The sequence below is a fragment of the Diabrotica virgifera genome, chromosome 9 (genome assembly GCF_917563875.1).
Source record: "Diabrotica virgifera virgifera chromosome 9, PGI_DIABVI_V3a".
Lineage (NCBI taxonomy): Eukaryota > Metazoa > Arthropoda > Insecta > Coleoptera > Chrysomelidae > Diabrotica > Diabrotica virgifera.
In genome coordinates, this window is record NC_065451.1 from 8844573 (window position 1) to 8865226 (window position 20654).

The 20654-nt window shown below is 31.6% G+C and overlaps 2 protein-coding genes and 1 long non-coding RNA gene across 6 annotated transcripts; 2 read left to right on the forward strand and 1 right to left on the reverse strand.

Annotated features, from left to right (window-relative positions):
• The first annotated feature begins 1200 nt into the window (after positions 1–1200).
• Positions 1201–6528, forward strand: LOC126891847 (uncharacterized). Its single transcript, XM_050661179.1, has 2 exons — positions 1201–1494; positions 1558–6528. The coding sequence occupies exons 1-2, from the start codon at positions 1311–1313 to the stop codon at positions 1821–1823; spliced, it is 450 nt and encodes a 149-aa protein (XP_050517136.1). The 5' UTR covers positions 1201–1310; the 3' UTR covers positions 1824–6528.
• Positions 1830–3551, forward strand: LOC126892760 (uncharacterized). Its single transcript, XM_050662443.1, has 2 exons — positions 1830–1833; positions 2626–3551. The coding sequence occupies exons 1-2, from the start codon at positions 1830–1832 to the stop codon at positions 3549–3551; spliced, it is 930 nt and encodes a 309-aa protein (XP_050518400.1).
• Positions 5830–9008, reverse strand: LOC126891849 (uncharacterized). 4 transcript variants are annotated; one of them, XR_007700591.1, is made up of 4 exons: positions 8671–9000; positions 8401–8571; positions 8155–8349; positions 5830–7696 (listed from the first exon to the last, which is right to left on the reverse strand). It is a non-coding gene; the product is annotated as an uncharacterized LOC126891849 (long non-coding RNA). The 4 variants fall into 4 exon arrangements; XR_007700589.1 differs by having other exon boundaries at positions 5830–7087; positions 7494–7696; positions 8401–8999; XR_007700588.1 differs by having other exon boundaries at positions 8401–9008.
• Positions 9009–20654: the final 11646 nt, after the last annotated feature.

Sequence of the window (20654 nt, forward strand, 5' to 3'; positions counted from 1 at the left end):
CGAAAATTTACTAAACGCAACGGCAAATGGATATTATTCCGATCACGGGTTATTATAAAATTTGACGTTATTAAATAAATAGAATGTCAAATTTAAGTTTTGCTTTAAAATATTAGTGCATAATTACAGCTAAATTTGAAGTAGCGTAATAAATTATTTTATTATCTTTGATTAATAAATAAATAAACAATTTATAAAAAAATTCAATAACATATTTTCTTATTATATATTTCTTATAATATTTATTCACTTTGGCGGAACCTTAAATACAAACATTCAACTGTGTCAACAATGAGGTTAAAATAGCTTTGTACGTCGTCAAAATTTATCTTAAAATAACATAAACTTATCACAAAACTCCAATATAAAATTAGTTACGAAAACAACTGTTTGTATACTATAAAAAACTTCAAAATGCAAAAACTCGAAAAAACAACAGCAAAAAATTCAACAAACTGACAGCCACAAAAGTAAAACAAACCAAAACGTCAGAAATTGTACTTAAAATATGTGAAGACATCCCCAATCGCCTTTCTTTGTACCTATCTCTTTTCAATACACTGAGTCTAAATCGTTAATAAAAATAACATGTGTTTTTACTTAAATAACAGGCGGCAGCCGGTTTGTCGTTAATTCCATGCGTGCAAGAGAATGATGCTAAATAAAAAGTATGTGTTTTATCTGACCAGGTATTAATGACGCACGGGTAAAGACTCGCGGACTCAACTGTACTTGTGATGTGAACATGTCAACTGAAACCTGAATTGAATTGGGACATTGGGACTCCATCTCGCTAAAATGCATAGTTCGCTAACTTCGTTTCTATCTAGTGAAGATAGGACGTCGAAACGAAGATATAATATGATTTTGAGCATGGAATTCCAAATATCTTATCCATATCTCGCTAACTTCGTTTCTATCTAGTGAAGATACGACGTCGAAACGAAGATATAATAGGTCTGTTCCTTTGTTTTAAGTGTAACACTAGTTCTTGAAAAGTGTAAGAAAAGTGTAAAAGTGTTACACTTTCTTGTTTCTTTGTTTTTCTATGTTTGTTTTTTTACCAAGAGGAGTGATTCAAATTTACCGCGCCGTAATGCTTGTTTCTAATTGGTCCAACGGCAGGCGGGTTTACTCCACTAAATTATGACATTGACATTTCTGAAATTGACACTATTATTTAAAATTCAAAAATTATATCGAGTTTTTGTGTTATTCCTATAATTTTTTGATTTTTCGTCTGCATTTATATAAAAAACAGTTCTTTTTAGAACTATTTAGCGTCATATTAGTGTCATTACGATAAAAATATGGATTCAATGCCGAGTACTAGTGGTAATTGCCCTTCTCCACCTAAAAAACGCGGAGTGAATTTGGGTAGACATTTATCATCAAATGAAAAACAATTCATTATAAATATGTACAAACAAATAAAAATTGATGATCCTGGAATGAAAATAACAGCCATGGTAGCAAAAATAAAGCAGGCAACAGGTAAGTTTTTCAGAATACCGATTGTTAAAATCAAAGACTTACTAAGTAATGTTCTAATTTTAGGTGTTGCGAATTCAACGATTTATAGAACCATTAAGGAATATAAGCAAACTGGAACTGTAAGATGTCCTAAAAATATTGGCGGTAGACCTGCTGTACTTTCAAGATATGACGAAAAAGTTAAAACATCTGTACGACACAGCTTCTTTTTCAAGAACGAAATGCCCACTTTAAATAAAATTTTAAGTGAAGTTAACAACCGCCCAGATCTTCCAAACATGTGTCGTTCAACATTATATAAATTCTTGAAGCAAATAAATTTTAAGTAAGTAAATATGGGTTAGCCACAATTAATAGTAAATAATAAGTGCAACCCAAAAAATATTCATATTATGTCTGGGTTAGGCAATCAATTAGAGGATATTTTTTCCTATGTTGTAGACGCTCTAAATGCAAATTGTTTCATTTGAAAGCTGTATAATTATTTAAACAATCTTTATTTAATTAAATAGTCTTTATTTCATCAAGGAAATATAAACACAGATGACATAATATATTCTTCTGAAGCGAAATCAGAGACGCTAAAACCGATCAGTCCCCGCCCGGTAAAAAAATCAACAAAAATTTTTAATTTGTTTAAACAAAGATTGTCTAAAGAATTAGACAACATTCAAATAAGAATATTTGTATTTATAACGTTAAAAAGGTACACATGTGGTAAGTTTTTCTAAAAAACATTCTACAACATAGGAAAAAATGTGGTTTTATTTTGTTATAAATAAATTAATTTATTATAACAAAACTAAAGCATATTTTGGATTTAATTATGCACTATTTAGGTGGCTCTACTCGAGTTACCTCGGATTAAAAAAAAAATGAAGAAAATTGCTTGATTGTAAGTCGAGAAAATGCATTTTTTTATATATACCGATTTTGAACTTAAGAAGGGTGAATCTAGGTTGAAGAATTGGTGAATTTCATAGATTTTTTTGTATTTTTATACCAAATAATCGCGGAATATCAATTGTTTTTATTATAATAATATACCCATTTTATGAGTGTTTTAAACATGAAAATTTGTATGGAGAAAGATAAAGGTAAGGTCAAAATATACATTTTATTATTTTGTAGGTACTTGGAAGAGAAGTCGAAGAAGTCATCTTATCGAACGTGATGATATCATAAGATGGAGACGTCGTTACCTAACTTCTATAAAAGAATACAGAAGTCAAGGTAAACCAATTTATTACCTTGACGAAACATGGGTAAATGAAGGTCACACCAAAGAGAAAGTGTGGGTAGACACCGATATAAAAAACCGTAGACAGGCTTTTATTGAGGGGTTGTCTACTGGTTTGAAAAATCCATCAGGAAAAGGAAAACGCCTCATAGTTTTACATATTGGATCAGAGTTAGGTTTTGTTAATGAAGGACTTTTACTTTTTGAGGGAAGAAAGACAGAAGATTACCATGAAGAAATGAATGCATCTGTTTTCGAAAATTGGTTTAGTAATATCCTGCAAAAATTACCAAAAAACGCTGTTATTGTAATGGATAATGCAGCATACCACAGCAGAAAATTAGAAAAAATTCCGACAACATCATCAAAAAAGAAAGACATGCAGGAATGGTTAAAAATAAAAAATATTCCTTTCAATTTGGAGATGGTTAGGTCAGAATTATTACATCTGATACGATTAAATAAAAATGAGTATAATATGTATGTAACTGATGAGATGGCTAAAGAAAATGGTCAAATTGTACTGCGGTTGCCTCCATATCATTGTGAGTTGAATCCCATTGAGAAAATTTGGGCTCAAGTGAAAAATGAAGTGGCATTAAAAAACACAACATATAAACTGAAAGAAGTAAAAAATCTACTGTTACAAGCTCTGGACAATGTAACTCCAACACATTGGCAAAATTGTGTTAAGCACATCCTGAAAGTAGAGGAAAAAATGTGTAAACTAGATGGTATCATGGATAGTGTCATAGAACCACTAATAATTTCAATTGGCAATGATGACAGTGACACCAGTTCCTCAGAAGATGAATAATTGTATGTTCAATACAATTTATTCATCTTCTCAGGAACTTCGCTTCAATGTAATTTTGATTTATTTGAATTTTAACCACAATTTAAGTTTAAAGTTAAATTTATTTGAGATTTAAATTTTTAAAAACAAATCACATGGTATGATTTTTTTGATGGATATTCTTAAGTTGATTTTATGTTTTCGAATGAACTATCTTTCAATAAAGTCGTCCCAGGAACGCAACTCATAGATAAGTATTGGCAACATCGTTTATTTAAAGTTATTTACTTTAAAATGGATAATATAATGTCTGAACTGAGGCCATGAGAGCCAGAGTGGCCTAACTGATATTTACATTACTTTACATAATCAAAGAAAATGATCAGAAGCTAACAATGTTCGATTGTTTTAGTAATTGTATGTTGACCAAGAATCATTATTGGTCAACATACAATTACTAAAACAGTCGAACATTGTTAGTTTCTTATCATTTTCTTTGAATGTAAATATCAGTTAGGCCACTCTGGCTCTCATGGCCTCAATTGTTAATATAAATGAGTCAGATAAAATTAAATTAGAAGTTTTTTTTACCAAGCACCAAAAACAAAATGTTTTGCATTTTGATAACGACCTGCGAAGTGGAAATCGAAACGTATCGAAATCAAAAATAAATTTAATTGCAAACTAAAATTGTGGCTTTATTCCCACCTAAAATAGTAAATTGCATCAGATGCCACAAAAAAATACTCTCTATCTCTGCTGGCCATTAACTCTCTCCATCCAATTCTGCACTTCTATACCTACCATCCAAATCTGCACTTTTATACCTACCATCCAAATCTGCTTATTACTTTGAACCACATCTTTCATGATATTTCTGGTCTGACTTTCCATATTATTTGTTATTCTTTTTCCACTCCTAACTCCACTAAAAATTCCCTGCAGTACTTTCGTTTTCTAGATGTCATATTTTCATTTCATCTTTCTTATTCATTGTCCAAGTGTAACAAGCATACAATGCCACTGGTCAAGTAACTTTCATTATCCCATTGTTCTGCTTCCTTTTAGTAGTATCTTTTCTATTTATTTTTCATCTTCCATCAATTATTGTCACTCCCAAATATTTGAATTTGCTATATTCTGTTCTCCTTTGTTTATGATCATCCTTTGAAGTTTTGTTGTTTGGTGCAATGACAATTGGTTTCTAATAAGCATTCGTCAACTACGAAATCTAAGTTCCATAACTTTTCTTCCTCCTTTTTTGCATGCTCTATAATGTACATAGTTTCCAATTTTCTGCAGTGGCTTTCGATATTTTCCTGTAAAATTCTTCTCACATCAACTAAGTTGTATGCATTGTTGTTTCTAGCTACGTCACCCTTTACTTGTGCCCATATTAACTCTTTAGGGTAGTTAAGTTGACAATTATATGAGGATAAACGAAGTACAGTTATTCCGCCATCTTTAGCTTTTTCATCGATTACATATTTTTATACTTTTGTTTGTGTTGTTGAACGCTATTCATGAGTTCTTTTTTAACCATCGTATTATCAAATGTCACCTCTTTTCATTTCAACTAATTAAGTATCTAATGCCTACATAAATCCAAAGTCGGTAGTTTTTCAATTAAACGAGAATGGTTACTAGCATTATCCATTACTATGACAGAATTTTGTGGTATGTTACTAACCATCTGAAAGAAATATTCTTGAAATAGCTCTATTTCCTCATGATAATCTTCAGTGGATCTTGTAGTAAATTTTAATAAACCACCATTTATAAATCCTCTTTCAGATCCAATATGAATAATTATTAGTCTACCTTTTCCAATAGGTGGGTTCAAACCAAACGAATATCCTTCCATAAAATCCTGTCACGAATTGGTAATATTGTTATCAGCCCAACATTTTGAAACAGTTGTATTGTAATGTAATAGTTGTATTCTTGTGTACTTTTATGCAGGTACCTCAGCGTTGATTAAATTTTATTCTGAGATGAGTACTATCATTATTTTATTACTTATGTTGTTTTTATATATATCCTAAAATACTTAATATGTATCAGACCAAATTTTATAGCTACCATTACTTAACACTTGCAATTATCTAAATTGACGAGCGGTAATATTACTTTTCGAAATTGATGTAAAAGTAATTTTATTACTTCACCTTTCAAATTCCTAAACAGCTTCACTTTTTTTATTTGTTAAGAGGACTATGTCATCTGCATAAATAGTATATTATGTAATGTTGTTTACATGTGTAATTAATTTTATATTGCTTTGTCAAATAAACACTTATTTAAAAGGAGAAAAACTCGTACTCATTTATTTTAACATCAAATATAAAAAATACATGTTGAGAAGTAAACTAAAAAAGAAACTACATATATCTCACATTATACAAGGATTCAATAATGTATTCTCAGAATAAATAAACAAATTCTAGTGGAATATAGATAGAAGAGAAAGACAGATTACTATATAAATTCAAAACATATATAGTGAAAGTACAATAATAGACTAGCAGTAGACAAGTAGATAAAATAAACAATAACAAAGCACTGAAATCAGGCTAAATAGCATCTAACATAGCAATACAAACAGTTCATAGCCAATTAAAGTTACCAGGGCTCGATCAAACAACCAAGATAAGATATTACAAGAAAAACTAAATGTCAATTGCACAAAACCTTAATACATCCAGTATTTACATATGAATCTGAAATCTGGTTACTTACTTAAAGTGAAGACGACCAATTGGTTACTTAGGCAGAAGAATCTTGACACATATACAAAGAAGAAAAAAAAAGGGAAATTGAGAAGAAGATATAATTTTGAACTATACAGGACATACCAGAATCTATATACTAACATTCATCAAAATAGGAGCACATAATAAGAGGAAAGATGGAAGAACATGAAATATTTTCCAAAATAAACAAAGAAATATCAGCTGGACATTAACAGGAGGAAGACCAAAGATTACATATAGGCAAGGAACAAATAGGATAAGACATTGAAATTTTAAAAATAAAAAATTGGAAGAACAAAAAATCAAAATCTTCAAATAGATTAGAATGGAGAAGTAAGTATTCCTGAAGGGACCAAAACTCAAACAAAAAGAGTTGTCAAGCCAATGATCATGATATTTGAGAAATAATAGGCAAAAAATCCCAAAGAAAGACGACCCATTAAATATTAAAAAAAAAACATTTAATATATTACAAGTATTCAATAATGTATTCTCATTCTCATGCAAAATATTGTCGATAAAAATGCCTCCTAAAATTTAAACATTGTTCCACATCATTAACATTTCCATTTACCGACAAATCAAGATTTTCTACAAAATCATCATCACCATCATGATTTTCTCTTGCACCCAGATTATAACTTATAAGGTACTGTTGTAGCACATATTGCAAGGTATGTATTTAATTCGGTTTGTAGAACTTTTGAAGACATGGAAACTGTTTTTTCCAGGTTCCAAATAGCTTTTCGGCAACATTTCTTGTTCTTACATGTGCACTATTGTATCTATTTTCTTGATCATTACCTAAAAAGATATACATATATACCTATATATTATACTTACTACAATCACAATAAAGATGCATTAGAAATAAATAAACCAAGAAACATTGAATGTTACGAGGTGCACTCCTAAATAATAATTTACAATTTATATAAGTACATTGTAAATCCCAAATCCTGATTTACAAGGTTTATATATTTTTTGTGTAAATCATGATTAGGGAGTACTCCTCGTAACATTTAAGTGTCTTGGTTTGTTTATTTCTGGTGCATATTTATTGAACAGAATCGCAGAAGTCAATCAGTGATGCAGACTTTCACTAAACACTAAGAAAACAGAATGTATGATGATCTCTAAGAAGGAACAGCAATTTAGACGAATCAGTGTGAACAGTCAACAAATAGAAAGAGTAAATACATACACCTACCTTGGTACGAACGTCAATGAAGATTGGGATCATTCCATAGAAATCAAATGTAGGATAGAGAAAGCAAGATCTACATTTCAAGCAATGGCTAAGTTATTCAAATGTCATGATTTGTCGATACCCATAAAAATCAGGTTACTATGATGTTATATCTTTAGTGTACTGTTGTATGGACTTGAGTTGTGGACTCTCACAGATGGCACCTGCAAGTATATTGAGGCTTTTGAAATGTGGCTTTATCATCGAATCCTGAAGATATCTTATAATAACCACATTACTAATCAGAGTGTTTTGCTGAGAATGCAAAAAGAAAAAGAGCTATTAATCACAATAAAAACAGCCAAAATCGAATACCTCGGTCACATCATGAGGAAAAGTAAAATATATTGACTGCTGCAACTAATCTTTCAAGGATAAGTAGAAGGAAAACGGGGACCAGGAAGGCAAAGGATTTCCTGGCTGAAAAATCTATGTACGTGCTTCAACACAACAACCACAAATCTTTTTAGAGCAGCAGTGTGCAAAGTATAGATTGTCATGATGGTTGTCAACATCCGAAACAGATAGGCACTACAAAAAGAAGAAGCATCTTTATTGTGATTTTAGTATATTTATCTATCAAATAACCTACTATTTATTTAGGCCAATTATCAATAAATACCTGGCTGTAATACTGAAGTAAATAGATAGTATTTGCATGCGTATCTACTATTGCCAATTAATAATCCTGGAATTTCACTCTTTCTCATGATACCTCTTAATGCACTTAGATCAAATATTAAGCCAACATAACTTGACCTTGTTGTTCACCAACAACCAACAACATTCATAATCTCGCTTCTAGAACATGAAAGAGCTACAATTCATTTATGTAATAAGGGCCTGAATAACAAACGTAAGTCTGTACCTGTAATTTGAAATGGGCAACTTCATAAAAACTGGTTATATTCCTATAAAGTAGCATAAAATCTTTGTTGTTTAAGTTATTGCAGCTGATGAAATTCAATATTGTAAAATTCCATTGGATTTGATATAATTTTATCACATGGCTTTCGTATACTTTCCGGGCGATTTTCTTCTACAATATAAGAAATAAACTCTAAAAATTCTTCAACTTCTTCATACCAATCCAACATTTTTTATTGTAATTTGAAAAACAAAAGAAATATATACCTACATATTGGAAGTACATAAATTGGAAAAAATTATTCAAACAAACCAACAACAAGTTGAGGTTAGAATCGACGTGTTCTTCTTATTTACTCTCTTTCTTGGCTTGCATACTTGTGACAATCGACGTGCGAGGTTCTCCGATTGTGATTACTGAATTACCGTAAAGCCGACATAATCAACGAAAAAAGAAGATGAATTTGGTGACTTTTCTTGGATGTGAATCTGTCTTCTTAGTTTACTCCTCTTGGTAAAAAAATAAACAGTGTTTACACTTTTTTTCACGATACACTCAACTTCTGTCGTAGAACGCGTACAACTCGTTTCTTTGAAATGCTGTAGGAAAAAAAGTGTAACACTTTTCTACACCTACCTCCGAGACGGTGGTGGATATTACACTAGTCCTGCGCAGTATCATCCAACCGGAGCCCAGGGTTACCATGTCTAGGGATTTTCCCCGAATCTAGGGATTTTTTGAAGCTTTTGGAGCTCTGGAGGGATTTTTTTTGAAATCTAGGGATTTATTAAACTGTGCTGGCGCCATTTTTTGTTGTTATTAAATATCTTTTTGTTCAAATATTATTATCATTGTCATTATTTATTGTTCCCTGACATAAATATTCCTAAGTAAACATTAAAACATTACCTAATCAATGATTAAAGTGGATTAAACATAGTGTTTAATAGGTTATAAATTAAATTGACAGCTGTCATCTGTCAACTTCTTCTTTTTTTAGGTCAAATTGATACGATTTAGGGATTTCTAGGGGAAATTGAAGCTCCCGTCTAGGGATATTCTGAAATTTCATCTGGCAACCCTGCCGGAGCCAGCTGTTTAGCCGTTAAATGTGTGTGTTTACAAAAAAGATCTATTTCTTTTTAGTTTAATTTAAACTAGATTTATAAATTGAAAAAACTAAAGTAGCTACAAGTTTTAATTTAATTTTGCTTAACCTCCGAGTGGCACTTTCCTGTAATTTTAAAATTATCACTTTTCAGTGATTTTTTTAATATGCTTTTATGTCCTTAAGTTCAACAAAGCATTTCCTTTAATTACAATTAAGCCAAAACATCGCAAATCCTGGGCCCTGGACTACTAAAGGTATCCGGTATCCGCATATCAGCCATGAATATGCGTTCACTACTCTACATCAAGAAATTTACTTTCCAATGGCTCTGTCACTGAATATATCAGCAAGTATAGGAAAACCTATTTAAAACTTATAAAATCAGCTAAAAAATCGTACTATCAAAATTGTCTGAGAAGCTCTAAAAGTGTTGCAAAAGAAACTTAGTCCATAATAAACGATCTTCGAAATAAAATTCACCCAGCTTAAACATTTTTCCTTTCAGACCCTGGAAATCTAAATGAATACTTTGTTAATGTGAGTAAAAATATAACATCAACAGCTTCGTGCAATTGTACTTGAGACACTGTGTCAGGTGAGGTGTTTGAAAATTTGAGTAACTTGATTCTGGGGTGTGAATTTCTAAAACTTTTAAGTGTGGTTTTTAACCGTTGAGAAAAATTATTTATTTAGTGTTGTGTTTATAATTTAATATATGTTTTAAAATGAGTTTTGTTTTATTTTTTGAGAAAAAATTAAAAATACAGCATACTTACAGTACTTTTTTTGAAATGCTATTTTCCAAAGTTTATAAAATTTCTTACGCTCGATTTTATATTAATAAAGTTAAAGTGGACTTTAAATTTAAAGTTTTCTTTAACTGTAACAATTGCTTTTTTTAAGGTAACACACACTTTAACTTTATTATGAAATCGAGCGTTAGTCAAAATTCTAAATGCTCAGTAAATAATAACAACAATTAGGTACTTGTATTGAAAACAACATATTTTGTAATTTGAAAAAAAAACAACATATTTGCAACATAGATAACAAAACAACATGCTTTGTTACGTATTTTAAAAAACTCTCCATCATGCATGCTCCATGAGAAAAGAAAATATAAAACTAATTTCATCCTTATTGTGTCTCAGATGGCGTAGCTACTTTTGCTATAACTACTCAATGCTTTGCTACTCTACCTACCTACATACAATTTGTATTGTTTTATCAAAAAACAAGCATTTACATACTCTGCAAATTGTATATTTTTTCTTTGCATTTTCATATGAAAAAACCGTGTTATTTATCTTGAACTTTTTTTGAACAAGGTGCAATACTTAGGTAATATTATTATTAATAAAACAAAGTATATTAAAATACAATGTTAAAAACTTTAATAATATTAGCAATATTTAAAAACTTCAATATATTATAGTATACATATTATGAATCAGTAGAAACGATTATATTTAAATTTGGTAAATTATAACTCCAATCGACCAGAGCACGACCACACAACCCAAAACACAAGTACGCAAATATGGTTGTGTGAAGCGTGGCTCGAAGCCGTGCAATTTACGAGACTCGCTCGATCTGTAGATCCTTGTGTCCTCATCTCGCCAATTAATGATTCTTTTGAGAAAGGTAAATTTCCAGAGTACCTAAAGACAGCTATCATTATTCCTCTTCATAAGGGTGGTGAAAATCTAATTCCTGCAAGTATATACCTATTGCATTACTACCGGTACTCCAAAATTATTGAGAGACTCATAAAAGCATGATTTATGTCCTTTCTTGTTAAAAACAACATTTTATTACAAAAGTTCGGCTTTTTAAATAATAAATGTACTGCTGATGCCATGTTTTCTGTACTACATGAGGTTTATCAAGCACTGAGCAATAATCTTCACACTGCCACTGTTTTTTGTGACTATGCCAAAGCTTTTGATTGTGTAAATCATGAAATTTTGATAAAAATAACTAAATTTCTATGGAATTCGAAGAATTTCTTTGAATTGGTTTCAATCTTACTTGGATAGTTGGAAACAACTGGTTAGAGCAAATAATACAGACTCTAGTCTCCAAAATATTGTATGTGGGGTCCTCTACAAACCACATGGTTCAGTATCAGGTCCTCTACTTTTCCTTACGTTTATTAATGACATCCCTAGTTTAAAAATTAATGGAAAAAATTTTCTTTTTGCTGATGATACCAGTATTACTTGGAGCAACTCAAATATTGCTACTATACCTTCTGATCTACTCACGATAAAAACCTGGTCCGATTCTAATTTACCTTTTTTTAACATAAAACAGTAGCATTATCCTATACAGGAGCTCGTCAATCTTTACCTCTTAACACATTCACAGACACAACTGCATATGAAGCCACTTACTCCATAAGATGTGTCTACATCTAAAGTGTGTCTGTGAATGTGTTAATAACAGCCAGATCAGTATCGTTGATTCTGTAAAGTTTCTTGGTATTTTTTTTAGATAGCAATCTTAAGGGTTAAAAGGGTCTAAAGGGATAAACATTCACTGAAAGCGATATTATCTTTAATACCTGTGGTGCCTTCAACATTTAATGTCTGACTAAATTATTCTTTATAGGCAAAAAAATTTAAGGAATTTTGAATTAATTAGTTTTTAAATAAGTACATTTACCAGCAACAGTTGTAACGTAATTGTGTCAACTCGACAGTATTTAACTAGTTATTTGAATTTAATACCCTAGCTAGGGCATTATTTTTCAAAATAAATATTGAAAAATAACGCCCTAGGGCATTATAATATAACTGACTTCGAAATCATGTACAGTGGAACCTCGATTATCCGTCTCTCCATTAACCATCACCTCTGTTAACCGTCAGGGTACATACAGAAGTTGTATTGAGTTATACATTAGCAATCATTTAAATGCAAAAAAATAAAAAAAAAAGGTAATTTGATTTGTGATGACAAACGGCTATCCATTGCTGACAGATAAAGAACTCATTGAAATGGCAACAAAGGCGGACCAAACCTATTCGGAAGCTGACACAGTAGCTATATTGATGCTTGGACACAAGGAAGCTTGACTGTAGCTATATTGATGAACCTATTGTAACTGACAAAGATTTGCGTAAATAATCTAGAGAAGCTGCATCGCATATGCAATAATTCATCGAGTGGTATTCTCAACAAGAAGAAGCCAATAAAGCAGATTGCATGATCTTATGCCTTATGCCGATTAAGAAATTCAGCCGTCGCAAAATATGAAGCAGCAGTAAAACAAACACAAATTTCAGAATATTTTAAATTGATTCGATTGTATGAACACAAATCCCTCTTATATTGTCAAACAAACCATACAAATGAAATTTGAGAGTTGTACTATGAATTTTTATTTTTTTTTAATGTTCTGTTAACCGTCTTTTCGATTATCCGTCATACCCTTGGTCCGGTGCCCTGACAGATAATCGAGGTTCTACTGTAATAATATTAATGTCCGACTGGTATATTATTTGACAAATAATGACATGATTTTGAAGTCAGTTTGATAAATAATGACATGATTTCGAAGTCAGTTAAGTGCCCTAGGCTCTAGGGCATTATTTTGAAAAATTACGCCCTAGGGTATTAAATTTAAATAACTAGTTAAATACTGTCAAGTTGACAAATAACAACCCAAGTAAAACTATGGTTACCACAATTACGTTACGACTATTGCTGGTAAATGTACTTATTTGAAAACTAATTAATTCAAAATTCCTTCAATTTTTTGCCTATAAAGAATAATTTAGTCGGACATTAAATGTTGAAGGCACCACGGGTATTAACGATAATATCGCTTTCAGTCAACTTATATCCCTCAGGCCAAAGGCCCTCGGTATATACACCATTGACCTCAAGTGTTATTATCCTTATAATACCCTTGGTACCTTAACTATAATCTCACAATCAGCCCATAGAAGGTGTCAAACAAATAAAATATTTGGGAATCATACTTGATAATTTATTAACAATTAAACGATTACTTTATTGATTACAGTTAATTTATTTAATGGAAATTAAGGTAATAATAATAATAATGTTTATTCAAAAATAATCAAATATAAAATCTTCCTGAGACTAAAAACATATTTAAGTGTATAATTAATAAGAATTAACATAGGAAGCCACAAGGAAATAAATCTGCACTTAGCTATAGCCCAAAGTAACTCCTGTTATTTATCCAAATCTTTACTAGTCAAACACATTTGTTTTGAAATTCCAGCAGTTTCTTCTTTTTATACCTTTTAAATATCTGGTGGTTGTTCCTAAAACAAAGACATAAATAAAAATTCTACATTGTGTACCATAAAAAAATCATAAAAATGTGGAAAGTATCACAAGAATAAAGAAAAGTCCCAGATATAAAATTCACTATTAAAATAAAAATAGTAAATAATTATTTATATCTGACACTTTTCTTATTGGAACTTCTTTCTGGTAACATCCTTAATCTCTGACTTTTACAATTTATAAGACAAGAGATGATGAATAAAGAAAGGGAAAAGGACTCTGCAGTATACAGTTACATTCTGCTTTCATTAATCTAGAAAAAAGATCAGAAAGATAATTCAAAGTCCGAAATTGTAAAAGTCAAAAAGAGATTAAGGATGTACCAGAAAGGGGTTCCAATAAGAAAAGTTTCAGATTTAAATAATTATTTACTATTTTAATAGTGAATTTTGTATCTGGGACTTTTCTCTTTTCTTTAAGAGATATCGCTGAAGCATCCTAATAGTAGATAACTATTTTTGAAATTCCACTTAAATAGACAATTTGATTTCGTTTTGATTCAGAGGTGTACAGGCAGCTCCACTGGGGACGCCGTAAGGCAGAAACAACTGTCTGGAGATTGTGTATCGCCTCTGGATCGAAAGGAAACATAAACTGTCTCTTCACTATCACAAGAGTGTTTTTATATTTTTATTGAATAAAAGTAGTCAAAAAAAAAGGACTAGTTGGTGGAGCGAAGAGATAAAAATAGCTGTGAAAGAAAAGAAAGTACCATGGAGAGCTTATCTAGAAAATAACAGTTAATAAGCAAGGAAGCTTGTGGAAGAAAAAGTTAAAAAAGCTAAATTGGAACAGTGGGAGAGATTTGGAGAAAAGATGGAGCAAGACAGTAGTAGGACAAACCAAAAATTGTTCTATTAAGGTCTGAAAAAATGAGAGGTAAATCAGGTAGTACTGTCGTGCAAATAAAAAAAAAAATAAAATGGAGAAACACTTACCCAACCACAAGATATAGTTAATAGATGGAGTAAATATTCCAAAGAGTTGAGTAATGAAATAACAATGGAAGAATTAACGGAAGCCATTGCAAAAATGAAAAATGGTAAAGTGGCAGGAATAGATAATATCAAAACACGATTGTTGAAATATATGGGGGAATCTGCATTACACTACTTACACAAATTACTGATAACAATTTGGAAACAGAAACGCATCCCAGAAGATTGGGCAACAGCAGTAATGGCTCTTCTGGTAAAGAAGGGAGGTAAAAAAGTAATGTTCAAATTATCGAGGTATTTTCATGCTAAGTGTACTGGCTAAGATTTATGAATGAACACTCGAGATGAGACTGAGAAAGAAAGTGGAACATCAACTAGACGATGCACAAAAAGGTTTCTGACCGGGCACAGTGTCCAAGATCATATCTTTACTATAAGACAATGGAAAAAGCCTTTGACAAGGTACCCGGACATCACATTTGGAAAGGGCTTGAACTGTTCGATGTTGGAGGAGAACTAATTGATGCAAGTAAAATTTATGTACTGGAACATTGTGCGAGCATTAAACTGTGAATCAAACAAATTTGCTAATACACAAGGAGTAAGGCAAGGTGGAGTTTTAAGCTCACTGCTATTCATTATATTATATATATGAATGAACCAATAAAAAAAATGCAGTAGAGTCCCGAAAATTAGATTTAGGTTACCACTGATTAAAAAGTATAACTCTGAGTAAATGTGTATCTGCAGATGACATTGCATTGATACCAAGTTCAGAGAAATCTTTACAAAGCAACCTAAATTTATAGACGAGAGAACTTGCAGACAAAGGAATGAAAATAAAATTAGCAAAGACTAAAACTTTACTTATTTCCAAGACACCGAGAGAAATCCATATAAACCTAGACGGAAATTTAGTAGAACATATCGTCGCCGTGGTGGTCAAGGGGGCCAAGCCACAATTTTATCGAAATTGAGTTAAGTGTATAGGATGTATTTAAAACCCTCAAAAAATGCCGTGGTCAAAGGATTTGAGCAAAAAATTTCTTCTTCTATACTATTTTAAAATTCGTCAATAGGTCTAGCACACAAACTTTAAAACAGTCAACGACAATAAGCCGCTTGTATTCATTGACTTCCATAATTTATTTATCTCTATCTTAAAAGAATTCGAAGTCAACAGATCTGAGTGGCATATCTCTGTTGACCACTCAATATAATGTAACCGGCACACGCATCGGTTAGATTTAAACGGTTTTTCACTGATATCTTACCCTTACTAAGCAAATAGGTAATTAATAACTTCTGCAAATTTAACAAGAATTTAATAGGAACATGTATTTTTTATCAGTCGTGTGCTTTAGCTATCGGTGACTTGTGACTTGGTGTTTGATTTCATTTTTTCAGTTTGTAAGTGTTTCAGTTTTCAATTTCTTGAAAATGTATTCGCGTGGGAAAAATATGGTTAATTTGGCTTTAAATAGTTTTGACCAAAATAAAGAAAATCAAGATAATCTCAAAGGTAAGTGAAATATTAATTTTTATTTTATATTTGTTTGTATTGATACCTAGTACCCGACTAATATTTGTGTATTTAGTAAATTTGCACCTGGGTGGTAAAAAATGATTTTAAAAAAATTAGAATTAAAATTAATTACATGCGAAATTGATCAGGCGCTAGTAGATTGTGAAAGATCGAACTTTTCATATAACACACATCAATTCCTCACGATGTTTTCCTTCATCGTCACTTAGTTATGTATAATATACATATTATGTACTTAATACGGAATTAATCATGGATAATGGTAACAAAGTTGCAGTGAAAGTCATGTAAATTAAATATACAATGATAAGGACGCTAATAACCGGCAAAATAACACAAATGGAAAACATGTTAAGTTGTGAGATAAAAAGAAACGAAACTAGAGTTGGGAAATTTAGCAATAGAAACCTATAGATTTAAATTTTACTTATTGTTTCTCACCTTCAGACGTATCGGACGAGTTTGACAACTGCCAATGTGACAGTGACAATTTTAGCTGACATAATCCTCTGACACGTCTAAAGGTGGGAAACAATAAACATAATGTAAACAACTTAATATGTTTTCGATCTTTAGCGATTTTTTGCCGGCTGTTAGCCCGCTCATCACTGTATAGTGTTTTTAGCATACCTTTCCTACACTTTTAGGACCCTAACGGACGTAAATGAAAGGATGAACTGTAGGTAATGATGCTGGTTTATTTTGCACATTTACCTGTATTTGTACACCAAGTGATTGAAATTTAATTTTTTTAATATTAAATTTTTAGTTAAAATTTAAAAATTAAAATTTTTTTTTACTTACAGATTCTGATCAACTTGGTGTACAAGCACAATCTGTCGAATCTTTTGAAATATCTGGACGAGACGAATATGTAGAGCTCCATAATCACTCACTCAGTGTACCAATTGGAGAACGCAGTCAGGATATAATACAAGCACAGTATGTGGATGTGGACGAAAGAGCTGATCAAATTGAGTATGCAGAGCTTAAAAATGTGACACTAGATAATATTGATATTATACACAATGAGGACTTAAACTTGGCACCGGAGTTTCAAGAGCTACACCAAGTAGCACCCCATCTGCCTGAAGTTCAACAGGACCATAATATCTCTGGATCATCTACATCTGTAATATCCTTTAACGACGACATTGCTCAAAATTGGAAACCTCAATACCGTCGAATCCTTATAGCAGAAACTTCCAGTTCTTCTGATAATGATGAAAATAGTGTAGTACCATGTTCCGCCACTTCTACAAACCCAACTGAAGAAGTGTTATCTCGAAAACGAAAGCGAAACCCAAACAACTGGAAGAGAAATTCACAAAAGACATTGAGAATGGCAGGCAAAGAGTATCAAAATAGAACAGGGAATAACATTCGAGCTAGGATGGTTAGAGATGTTACCTGTAAATGCCATTATAAGTGCAATACCAAAATAGAAAAAACACAGCGTGAGCAAATGTTAAGTGAATATCTAAGTCTGGAATCTGAGAGATCAAGGTGGGCTTTTATTGGAAACAGCGTAAAGCGTATTCCTGTGAAAAGAAGGTACTCTGGAGACAATAACAAACGAGCCCATACCTTACAATATACGTTGATGTGCAATGAGCATCGGGTCCAAGTGTGCAAACAGTTTTTTTTGGCTACATACGACATCTCAAGCAAAAAAGTTGAAACTGCATTGAAAAAATTGACTCCTTCTGGTATTACGGAAATAGATCACCGGGGTCACAAAGAGCCGCCCAACAAAAAATCAGAGGATGTGAAAAATATAATTAGGAAACATATTCAAGAATTGCCCGTAGTTGATTCACATTACTGCCGCAGCAGCAGTAAGAGAAAATATTTGCCATCTGGATTGAGTGAAACTCGTATTTATATGGACTATTTGGAATATTGTAAAGAAGTTAATGTTGAGCCAGAAAAATTTAGTTTCTACAAATCGGTCTTCGTGTCAGAGTTCAACTACGGGTTTCACACTCCCAAAAAGGATCAGTGTGACTTTTGTACACAGTACAAAAACAAGTCAGACGAGGATAAGGTAAAAGATGAAGAGGCTTATAAAGTACACTTGGCTCGTAAAGAAGAAGCTAGGGAACACAAAAAAGTTGACAAGGACCACGCCAAATGTGATACAAATTTCTCTTGCTTTACTATGGATTTAGAAAAAATATTATTGACCCCTAGTTTACAAGTAGGTCAATTATACTTTAAAAAAAAGTTGAAAACATATAACTTCACTATATATGATCTTGCTGCTGGACAAGCAACAAATTACATGTGGCATGAGGGTGATGGGAAGAAAGGTGCATCAGAGATCGCCACGTGTCTGTGGAAACTTCTGGTTTCACTAGGTACCAAAGAAGAAGTGACATTTTATTCGGACACAGCATCAGGACAAAATAGAAATACTATTGTATCTGCTATGTTCTTACGGGCCGTGGAGCAGCTACCTATACAAACAATAAACCAGAAGTTTATGGAGTCAGGACACTCAGAGATGGAGTGCGATTCTGTGCACTCCACAATAGAGTCCCGTGGAAAGCAAGTTGACGTGTACACACCAGAGGGATGGTATATGGTCGCTCGTACTGCAAAAACAAGTAAACCTTACCACAAGGTCATTGAAATGGATTATTCTGACTTTTTAGATTATAAAAAATATAGCAGCCAGATAATTACAAACAAGTCTCAAGCAGAACAGGGAAAAATGAGGTGGATAAAAGTTAAATGGATCCAGTATCGTAAAAGTTGCCCCAAAACTATTTATTTTAAATACAGATTAAATGACAACGAATTTGACTCACTGAACATTGAAAAAAGACAGCGCAGAAGAGTACCCTATTTTGAAGTATCAAGATTATATCTGTCGAAGCCTAAAATAAACAAAAATAAATTAAAAGACCTTTTAAAACTATGTGAAAATGGAAGTGTTCCGTCTACATATCACAAGTTTTATGAAAGCTTGGAACCCGAAGATGAAGATGGACAAGAAAAGCCCGATACAGAGAGTGATGAAGAAGATTAATTAGAAGTAATAGTAGTGTATCTATCAGATGAAAAATGTTACATAGGTGTTAAAAAATATTTAAAAAGCATATAAGGATCGTTTAATAAGTCCCTAGAAAATCCAAGAGTTTGTTGCATTGAGAACATGGTTAGTTTTTAGTACACTGAAAAATAAAAAAAGAAATATCGAAGATAATTGTTTTGTTATCTTTTTCTAAGAACTTATTTAACGACCCTCATATTATGTTACTAATGCTAAAATTGATTGGTGTGTAATATCCAACTAACGATAGTGATTAAAGTAGTTTTTTATGTTTTCATCTTAAATTGTTTTTTTTTTAATTTCATTTCTGTTCTTATGATACTCATTTGGATATTTTGTAAAGACTTTTCAAAGCGTCCATTTACAAAGCCCAATGAAAATAAATTATTTTGACTTTGACAATATAGCCATATTAGGCTAGTTCCTGATTTTGTAAATTGATTGTCGTTGTTCTTTTTATTATTTGAATTAATAAATTCTGAGAACCTAAATGCGACCATTGTTATAATATTACTTATTAACTTTTAATGATAACAAGATTAACTGATATTGTAGATTATAACAAAATTTAGAAGCTTTTCCACTAATGGTCAGTTTCTCACCCAATAATTCTGCGGCTTGACGCTTTTGACTGCCACACAAGGTTCTAACTATTATGTTACTGTTCAGTGGTCAAGAGGTCTAATACACATATCTTTTGAAATAACAACTTAAACATGAATTAATTTAATAAGATAAGTAGATATAATCTAAAATCAAGCATATTCAAAATTTAGTCATCAAAAAACAATAAATTTATACTTAAAATTTGCAAAAACTAAGTAATTTTGTCACGCGAAATCTTTAAGCGCCCGTTTCTCAGGATTTTACTTTTGTGGATTAAACCCATTGACCTCCACGGCGACGATATGAATGATTTTGAATATTTATAAACTATAATAGACAAAAAATGCAAAAAAAAATGAACAACAGAATTGCTAAAACATCACGATTATATCACTCCCTCACTACAGGTTTCATTAGCAAAAGAGAAATTAGTGAGAAGACAAAAGGGACAGTATATTATATACCTCCCTTCTCTGCTTCATGGAAGTGAAACATGGCTGGCTTTCCTAATACTTAAGCTTGAATTATCACATCTTGATTATTATTGTAGACATTTAAAATCCTTATTAATTGAATTACATTAAACTTACCACTTATAAAATGTTTACTTTTCACATTTTAATTTTAGTTCCCTTATATCTGTTCTTCTTGTGGCTTTTATCCATTGTC

What these genes read in the sequence shown, in the direction of transcription:
- LOC126891847 (XM_050661179.1), top strand. Translation starts at nt 1,311, where the DNA reads ATGGATTCAATGCCGAGTACTAGTGGTAATTGCCCTTCTCCACCTAAA. An exon ending in AAAAATAAAGCAGGCAACAG is followed by an intron (nt 1,495 to 1,557) that starts GTAAGTTTTTCA and finishes TTCTAATTTTAG; the next exon opens with GTGTTGCGAATTCAACGATT.